Here is a 10,572-nt window from a genome sequence, read left to right as displayed (position 1 = left end):
TTCAACACCCCACCCAATCCTCACCATCAGGAGATTACATTCAACACCCCACCCAATCCTCACCATCAGGAGATTACATTCAACACCCCACCCAATCCTCACCATCAGGAGATTACCTTCAACACCCCACCCAATCCTCACCATCAGGAGATTATCACAGACTACCCACCCAATCCTCACCATCAGGAGATTACCACAGACTACCCACCCAATCCTCACCATCAGGAGGTTGGTTACCTTCGACTCCACACCCAATCCTCACTATCAGGAGGTTACCTTCGACTCCCCACCCAATCCTCACCATCAGGAGGTTACATTCAACACCCCAACCAATCCTCACTCTCAATAGATTACCTTCAACACCCCACCCAATCCTCACCATCAGGAGATTACTACAGACTCCCCACCCAATCCTCACCATCAGGATATTACCTCTGACTACCCACGCAATCCTCACCATCAGGAGGTTACCACTGACTCCCCACCCAATCCTCACCATCAGGATATTACCTCTGACTACCCACCCAATCCTCACCATCAGGAGGTTACCACTGACTCCCCACCCAATCCTCACCATCAGGATATTACCTCTGACTACCCACCCAATCCTCACCATCAGGAGATTACTACAGACTACCCACCCAATCCTCACCATCAGGAGGTTACCTTCGACACCCCACCCAATCCTCACCATCAGGAGATTACCACAGACTACCCACCCAATGCTCACCATCAGGAGGTTACCTTCGACACCCCAACTAATCCTCACCATCAGAAGATTACCACAGACTACCCACCCAATCCTCACCATCAGGAGATTACCACAGACTACCCACCCAATCCTCACCTTCAGGAGATAACCACAGACTCCCCACCCAATCCTTATCATCAGGATATTACCTCTGACTCCCGACCCAATCCTCACCATCAGGTGATTACTACAGACTACCCACCCAATCCTCACCATCAGGAGATTACCATAGACCCCCCCTCCCCCCCNTGTTTATGTAGGATACCCCCAAAATATAGAAGCTTAATACATTGTATTTTGACAGTTTACCCACTGTTCTGTTTCAAGTAACATAATTAACAATTTTGATTGGTCAAAAAGAGTACCATTAATACACTGTGCCAAGGACTAAGCTTACCGGTATTTGGATGTAATATAATCCATCCCACTGTTCTATTTTTAGTAACACTAATCTTGACCTTGACATTAGGAATTTTTTAAACCCAGGCCTATCGCACATCTGCCCTGAAAATATAATGGAATTATATTTGAATTCCTTTAATTCGACACTTGAATTACATATTTTCTTATTTTCTCTCCTCATGACCAATTATGTGCAGTACCTTGGAAGAGAATGATGAGCTCTTTATTTATCATTATTCCATTTCAGGTGTACAATAATTGAACGTGATGATAGTTATGTTTCGTTTTGGAATCATTGTGTTGCACTCCCAGGTAATATTACATCTTATTAACGCATCTTTCACAATTTCAGATAGTATGATTTCATTTAAAAGGAAATAAATCATTTAACGAATCTCAATACAATGATATATTTTTTGTCTAATTGCCATGCAATGATATAATTTTCAGATTCACTAAATACCTAGAAATGTCACTAGAAATCAATATATACGTGCATAACAGATATCATTATAAATGTTCATGACCATGTTTATATTTATATGCCAATCCGTGTGGGTTTTAATGATGCTGTGGGCTACCTCCTAATGTTATTATGTAGTTAGCTCTCCCCACGCCACTAACATGTTTTAATACGATGATACAAGTTTGCAGTTATAAAATGATGGGCAATGACTTTTATGCTATTTTCAAAGATTTAGCAGTTTTTAATAAATTTCTTTAAAACAATGTCTAGCTTTACTGATTAGGAGATCTACATATAGGGATTATTCTTGGTTTCTTGATGATAACTATCATATTCATGTATCTCATGATTGGAGGGAATTATTTTTATATTTAGGGTGTCATGTAGTTGGAGTGAAAAATATTATAAAAAAACACAGCATTCAAAGTTAACCCATGAGTGAAAATATGACTGTTATTCATTACTAGTATTGAATTCAGAAATATTTGTTTATTATGTTATGAGAGCAGTCTATTTCCCTCCAAAAACTGTTGACAAAGCGTGAGCTGTATCGCAGCGTCACACTAAGATATCATTAGTGCTATCATGACATCACAATCAACAACACCCATGGTTTGATATCTCTCACACTAAACCCTGCTGATTCGTTGGTTTATTGTGAAAATATGGAATTGTTACTTATCATAGTGTAGTCAAATATAAACTATATTTTTAACGAAAAATAGTATATTTCCCTGTTAAAATAGTGATAAATACTGATAGAGAGGAGGTGGTGTGATAGGCTGGTTGTGAACTTCGTTGCAGTTTTGACTAATTGTCCTCTCTACTGATTTAGAGCCATTTTATTTTTAGGCTATACAAATTTTAAGCTGCATTAGTGTTGATTGAGCTATGTAACGGTGAGTTATTGAGCTATGTAATTGAGAGTTATATCGATAGTGAGCTTAGTTGTGAGTAACTTACAAATAAATAAAATAAAAATGTACAGCATTTGATATAGCGCCCTATCTAGCTAACATAAGCCACTCTAAAGTGCTTTACCCTACATAGATATACAATTAATACAATTAGCATATACCTGGTACATTAATCAATACAATTTTGAGGAATTCGCAGGAGCTGCCTTATCAGGCGCTAACTACTAGTCCTATGCCACCTGGCTAAAATCTCCTTATGTGTGTATGCCTGCATGTGTGCTGGAGATGTATTGTGTTCTGTTTGTAGTGGGACCTTGCTTCCAACGGTATCTTTAATAGGGCCACCTCACTTGAATGCTACAGCACAGATACCGCAACATCCACCCCAGACCCTTTTTATACTCAACCTGGGTTGTTGGAGTTGTGTTGCAGGAGAAAAACACTTACAGTATTAATTATAATGATTTTAAGCTAACATAGTATACAGTCTAGCTATATTGATCACTAGTAAGCTGAAATCATGTATTTCAGTAGAAAATGTAACAAGATGATTGATACACCTATAAAACAATTCTGACCTGTATAGTCCTATAATTATCAGGTCCAGTACACTCTGCCGATTGAGCTATATAGCTATAAAGACCTATATAGCTATATTCACCTATAAATTATAGCTGTATTGAGCTATATTTTCTGAGATTTCAATTTTCATTAAATTAAAGCAAAGTCGCATAAAACAATAAGGTTTATGGTAATGTTGACTGCAAAAAGCATACGATTAGATGTATATTTTCATTTTTCATAAATGTAAAATTTCCGATTTTTTTACAACATTATTTTTTTAAAAGAATACTTATATTTCATGTCTTTTGTTATCAACCTAATGATACAATCTTCTTTTAAATGTGACTTTGTTTCGTTTTCCTTAAACAAGAAAATCACTTGAAAATAGCTCAAAAGACCTATTTCAGATAGGTCAATAGAGCTATTATAGGTCTTTACTGCTATATAGCTCAATAGGCAGAGTGTACTGGACCTGATGATGCTGCCATACCTACTGTACACACAACAATACACTATACAGGTGTCTGTTTGGGGTCGCATGGTGCTTGTCTCCCTATGCACCATTGATGAGAGAGGTAGCGTGATTGTAGATTATAGTGTTTTCTAGAATCCAATTAATATTTCATTGTTGATGTGTGTAGGGATATAAAGTAAAACTGGAAATTCCACCGTATGTATATCATCAATAAGTGATGTGGCTCGACGACAGGGCCTGGTGTCATCAGTACTTGTGTATTCATTGTTAGCCATTCCTGGTCATCACTGCATCAGTGCCCATCTAATCCATCAATTAGTATCTCTCTTAGGAATACAGAGCACCTTAACACAGGTTTAGTCTTCTTGTTTAGAAAATAAGTGTCACCAAACAACAACATCACATTTTAACAAGAATTAATGTAAGCTCAAAGCTTGTTTCATTATATTCATGTAACTAACATGTTTGAATATTGAATAAATACTGTTTAAACTAACTAGAGGGGAAACTTTGTTTCGTGTCTTAAAAACATGACAATGTTACTCATGTCTTACAAATATGAAAATGAAATTTTAAAACATATCTTATAAAAATATCAATAATGCTGTAACACATGTCTTAATGATGTTACCCATGTCTCACAAACAATGTTTGTCTGGTTGTATATGTCCTTTTCATAGTCAGCAATGTCATGTGAAAATAGAATTTAATCTCCAAGTCCAACATGATCTGGTCATTACAGTGGTCAATTAGAGAAAATGGTAGTCCAGGTGAGGGTAACCTGGTTTAGGACCTAAGACAGTCTTGCCACAGTAATGTAGTGTTGAGGTATTCCAGCCCCAGACTTGGTCAAATTGTGATACCTGTTTGATTTTAAATTCTCCCGATTTGCAGAAAAGCAGGAAATATTTGTCCTATAGGTACGTGCACGTGGCACTTGTATAGGTTGAGAAGCATATGTGGTTTATAGCCGACCAATGAGATTGTTTCAGAAGCGTAAAACATGGTAGGATAACCGGTTAGTTTGTTAGGCATTCTAGCTTTTGGTCAGCTCAGAAACGGACCGTTTAAATTTAGCTTGTATAAGGGTAACTCCTGAACTATGAAGATCGTGTTTATACTCGATGTTTAGAAATCCCAGCAAGGTCAACCTGAAGCAGTGGACTGGTACACCTTTTGTCTCCCTAAAATGTGTTTTCAGGTTGGGTGGCAGGCTTGGTTTATTTAGATAAACATGGTCTGAGAGGGGAAGAATGTCGAGTGTGGGTTATAAATATGAAAAAAAATAGATATGCATACATGTATATATATGCATAAAACCACTGTTGATATGAAATGCAGGCTCAGTTGTTCCTAAAGGCCGAGCAGCTAATTGCATATAAGGAGTTTGTTGTTTAACATACTGAGTAATAAGTATATAGAGGACCTATGGAATGGGAACACCAAATGTCCTTCAGACTTAATTACCACATAACAGGTAGATATTTGACATTTTCCACTTTGAGTTCTATTTATATGGTATTGTCTGAATTTGTAACGACACATTGCAACTTTCACTGATTCTTTGATGAATTACAAACAAACAGATAGAAAGTCTAGACTTTTTAAAAGTATGGCTTCATGCGTGACACCCTGGGGGAGTCAGCCAAGCGTCCATCAGACCAACACTGTAAACAGGTCTGCTATGCATCATTAGACATTGAGACAGGTTTGTGTAGATCTAACAGTCAACATGTCTGATTCTCAGCTACAGGTCACTCACATATATCTAAACCTGAGTTAACGGTGTATCAATGGTTAAACATGGTCTGATTCCTAGCTACTGGTCAGTCACTTATCACAACCTGAAGGTTAATTGTGTATCAAAGGAAACCTTCACTGGAATATTTTTTTGCATCTCTAAGGTAAGTCTGCCAGTCACAGCAGTTATACCAGCCTATTAGTAATTATATGTATTCCAAGAGACTAAATTAACATCTACTTTTTCTCTTCAACATAACGAAATGATTAACCCTCAAGATAGTCAACAGGTTACAGTAGATTTTATACAGGTTACATTAGATATTATACAGGTTACAGTAGATATTATACAGGTAACAATATATTTTATATAGGTTACAGTAGATATTATACAAGTTACAGTAGATATTATACAGGTTACAGCAGATATTATACAGGTTACAGTAGATATCATATAGGTTACAGCAGATATTATACAGGTTACAGTAGATATTATACAGGTTACAGCAGATATTATACAGGTTACAGTAGATATTATACAGGTTACAGTAGATATTATACAGGTTACAATAGATACTATACAGGTTACAGTAGATATTATACAGGTTACAGTAGATATTATCCAGGTTACAGCAGATATTATAGAGGGTACAGTAGATATTATACAGGTTGCAGCAGATATTATACAGGTTACAGTAGATATTATATAGGTTACAGTAGATTTTATACAGGTTACAGTAGATATTACACAGGTTACAGTAGATATTATACAGTGTACAGTAGATATTATACAGGTTACAGCAGATATTATACAGGTTACAGTAGTTATTATACAAGTTACAGTAGATATTATACAGGTTACAGCAGATATTATACAAGTTACAGTAGATATTATACAAGTTACAATAGATATTATACAAGTTACAATAGATACTATACAGGTTACAGTAGATATTATACAAGGTTAGCAGGAATGCAGGCAAAGCAGGTATCAGTATTTTGTTTTAAATTACCTTTTTAAATATCACAGTTGCAATAAATGCAACAATTAACTTAAAAATAAATTCTTTTATTTATGAGCATTTAAATCACACATCCTCAGTCTTGGTGGTGAAATACAAGCTAATCATGCACAACCTCACACTTGACGGTGAGACATGTACCTTCACCCTGAACATTTTTTTACCTTGATAATCCTTCATGTTCTGACCATCTTGAAACCTGCTTGATCTCACCTGAGTGTTGTAACCGGGGGAAGTAATTTTGTTGATGAGAGTGACATGAGACCAATAAAACATTGACTGGTGACAAATAAATTGTAACCATCACTACCAGATATGTTACAGGTGTTGCTACTGTCAGTGACTTTAAGGGCCACCTGTACTGTTATAACTTGGGGAGCAGTAGGAGTGAAATGTGCCATGTAACATGGTCTATGAATATGCAGAAGTGAGTGAGACATCCCTAGTTTTTTAGTTTCTTTGGGCTTGTATAATGCAATTAGCTAGTTATACTGTCTGTCAGGTGTTTCTGTATAGTGCCATTATATATATATTTCCACTGTCAGGTGTTTCTGTAAAGTGCCATAATATAATCCTGTCTGTCAGGTGTTTCTGTATACTGCCATAATATAATCCTGCCTGTCAGGTGTTTCTGTATAGTGTCATAATATAATCCTGTCTGTCAGGTGTTTCTGTATAGTGCCATAATATAATCCTGTCTGTCAGGTATTTCTGTATAGTGTCATTATACAATCCTACTGTCTGACAGGTATTTCTGTATAGTGTCATAATATAATCCTACTGTCTGTCAGGTGTTTCTGTATAGTGCCATTATACAATCCTACTGTCTGTCAGATATTTCTGTATAGTGTCATTATACAATCCTACTGTCTGTCAGGTGTTTCTGTATAGTGCCTTTATACAATCCCGCTGTCTGTCAGATATTTCTGTATAGTGTCATTATACAATCCTACTGTCTGTCAGGTGTTTCTGTATAGTGCCATTATACAATCCTACTGTCTGTCAGATATTTCTGTATAGTGTCATTATACAATCCTACTGTCTGTCAGGTGTTTCTGTATAGTGCCTTTATACAATCCCGCTGTCTGTCAGATATTTCTGTATAGTGTCATTATACAATCCTACTGTCTGTCAGGTGTTTCTGTATAGTGTCATTATACAATCCTAGTGTCTGTCGTGAGTATTTTTGTTCAGTGTTAATTCATTTGATCTTCCGTCATATCAAGATACTTCTTCTCTTCTTCTAACACTGATAGTTGTCACAATAAAAAAATATTTTTTCGTGATGAGAGGTTATAAAGTCAATGACATCGATTTAACCCAGTACACAAATGAGTTCAGTCATTGGGTCATAGGTGATCAATTAAACTTGTTCTGTTTGATTTATTCTCTCATTGCCCTTCTACAATACAGATATATGGAATATACAAATATCAACGAAGAATGTCAGCCAGTTATCAGGTTTACTAGCAACACACTATAAGGCAGATGAATCATTTGATTTTACATCTGATGTTAACCTGACACTATTACCTACTGTTATATCTGATGATATCCTGAAGTTAAACTAGTATTTCACCTAATGTTAACCTGATGTTACACCTGGTATTATACCTGATGTTTTATCTGGTACTACACCTGATGTTTTATCTGGTATTACACCTGATGTTACACCTGGTATTACACCTGATGTTTTACCTGGTATTACACCTGATGTTACACCTGGTATTATACCTGATGTTACACCTGGTATTATACCTGATGTTTTATCTGGTACTACACCTGATGTTTTACCTGGTATTACACCTGATGTTACACCTGGTATTACACCTGATGTTAAACCTGGTATTATACCTGATGTTACACCTGGTATCACACCTGTTGTTATGCCTGGTATTACACCTGATGTTATGCCTGGTATTACACCTGATGTTACACCTGGTATTACACCTGATGTTACACCTGGTATTATACCTGATGTTATAACTGGTATTATACCTGATGTTACACCTGTATTACACCTGATGTTACATCTGTATCACACCTTTTGTTTTGCCTGGTATTACACCTAATGTTACACCTGGTATTACACCTGATGTTTTATCTGTTATTACACCTGATGTTATACCTGGTATTATACCTGATGTTACACCTGTATTACACCTGATGTTACACCTGGTATTATACCTGATGTTACACCTGTATTACACCTGATGTTACACCTGGTATCACACCTGTTGTTTTGCCTGGTATTTCATCTGATGTTACATCTGTATTACACCTGATGTTTTACCTGGTATTACATCTGATGTTACACCTGGTATCACACCTGTTGTTATGCTTGGTATTACACCTAATGTTACCTCTGGTATCACACCTGTTGTTATGCCTGGTATTACACTTGATATCACACCTGTGGTTGTGCCTGGTATTACCTCTGGTATCACACCTGTTGTTATGCCTGGTATTACACCTGATGTTACACCTGGTATCACACCTGTTGTTATGCCTGGTATCACACCTGTTGTTATGCCTGGTATTACACCTGATGATATTCTGATGTTATATAAGGTATTACATCTATTTTTACACCTGACGACACCCTGATGTTACACCTGGTGCTTTATGAATTACACTTAATGTTACACCTGTTATTACACCTAGTGCTAACCTACCTCATGTTACACTTATGTTTTACCTGTGGTAGGTTTTGATTTAAGTGAAGGAAGTTGTGATACAGGCTTTCATTGTGTGTTTGATCACAGTAGCATGCAAGCTTAACACTAGAGGGAACTGACCTTCAGCTCAGTCGGTAGAGGACTGGGAAGTCCGGGCTCACTAGTTCAATCCCTGGTTTGGACAGAAAAACACTATTTTACACACATATTTCCAATACAGATATGAACTATCATTAACCTGTTACAGCTCTGCAAACAAATTATGAACATGAAAACAGTCATTGATATCATGTTATATAACTAAACAGATGAAAATATAAGTGCCTTTATACTGAATACATGAGCATATTTTGTTGGTTTACTTCCTAGCATTTGCTGATGCTCACTTATGTAGCTGGGTAGACATGTGTATAAGGATATGATAGCATGTCATTCTTAGTCAGACAAAGAAGGTCTTGATAATAAAGACAGTCTATAATGGGACCAGGCTGTCCCGTATCTGTGAGTATAAATACACTGAAATTGACAATACAGGAAGCTGTTGTTCCTGGCGTGATGGGCTCGTGTGTCATCAGAGGGGTACTGACTCCCATTCCTATGTCAAGTACAGGTCTCAAGTGCCTGTGTGCAGTTAGGCTCCTCGTGCAGTAGATACCACGAAACCATGAAATGTGTACCTACTGCTTCAGTAAAAAAAAAAAGTACGGAGTAATGTTAATAAAAGAAATACCTGGTACATAATTTATTTTCTAAGAAGCTCAAGAATAATTTTTTTTCATCAAATGGAGTGGTATTTATTTCATTTACACTAGGTATAAATATTGTAAAATCCCTGTTTAAAAAGAAAAAAACTAATAGCAAACAAAACCTCTGAACATTTACTTCACAAATTGTTCACAAGGCCTGGAATCCTGCAGCTGACTTAAGCAAATTTGGACTAAACGAACTAACTTCCAGGTATCTTTACACGACCTTTATTTCCCATTTGTTTCAGCAAGGAATATGTTGTGTAAATAGCAGTAGATGACTTCTGACATGATCTATGTGTTTACGACTTAAGTGTCCTTTAAAATTGATGTTTTTATTTAGATTGACTAAATAGACCTCTTTTTTTTTTAAATTCTTTGTACATTGTATGCCATCATACCTACTAGTAGTGCTCAATCTGAGATCTGTCTACCTTTAGTACGGGTAAAAGTGTCACCTTGTGATCTCCCTGCCACAATTACTGGTGTCGTATAGGGTGGTACAACCCATTGATAGTTTGATAGTTTATTAGCCAGGTCGTGTTCTCAGAGGATGAATGAAAATGGAGGGAGTGTAATAATGTATGGAAGGTATGTATACAGTCCTTATTACAGGATATTCTCATCCTGCCTAATTAATATGGCTCAAGTTTCCAAACAAAAGTGTGGCTTGTTTTCATTTGGATATTGCATGTGGTTCATTTATTACACAATCTCTTTATATCTTTCCTCCCCCTTCCCCACAACTTAAAGGCAATGGATCTTAACCCAAAACTGCCAAAACAATCTTGGTTATATATTTTGTTATGGG

General features: G+C 36.6%; 2 protein-coding genes across 8 annotated transcripts in view; both read left to right on the top strand.

Annotated features, from left to right (window-relative positions):
• The window catches only part of LOC110451360 (leucine-rich repeat extensin-like protein 2), a 26,632-nt gene extending 25,217 nt beyond the window's left edge, over nt 1–1,415 (top strand). The window contains exons 5-7 of the mRNA XM_021499329.1: nt 31–228; nt 350–931; nt 1,401–1,415. Coding sequence (XP_021355004.1) covers nt 31–228; nt 350–931; nt 1,401–1,415 — 795 coding nt within the window. The remainder of the gene's footprint in view (nt 1–30; nt 229–349; nt 932–1,400) is intronic.
• The window catches only part of LOC110451342 (cytosolic phospholipase A2-like), an 86,719-nt gene that overhangs the window by 51,823 nt on the left and 24,324 nt on the right, over nt 1–10,572 (top strand). For 3 of the 7 annotated variants that reach the window (XM_021499306.1, XM_021499298.1, XM_021499305.1), the window contains exon 1: nt 5,285–5,479. The exons of 2 other annotated variants lie outside the window; for them this stretch is intronic. The gene's annotated coding sequence lies outside the window, so the exon portion shown is untranslated. Of the gene's footprint in view, nt 1–5,027; nt 5,053–5,284; nt 5,480–10,264; nt 10,353–10,572 lie in introns of those variants that run through there. 2 more of the 7 variants (XM_021499304.1, XM_021499299.1) reach the window with 2 other exon arrangements.

This window comes from Mizuhopecten yessoensis, unplaced genomic scaffold (assembly GCF_002113885.1).
Source record: "Mizuhopecten yessoensis strain PY_sf001 unplaced genomic scaffold, ASM211388v2 scaffold5965, whole genome shotgun sequence".
Classification (NCBI taxonomy): domain Eukaryota; kingdom Metazoa; phylum Mollusca; class Bivalvia; order Pectinida; family Pectinidae; genus Mizuhopecten; species Mizuhopecten yessoensis.
The sequence above is the reverse complement of the archived record's forward strand: the minus strand, read 5'-3'. Positions and strand labels throughout refer to the sequence as shown.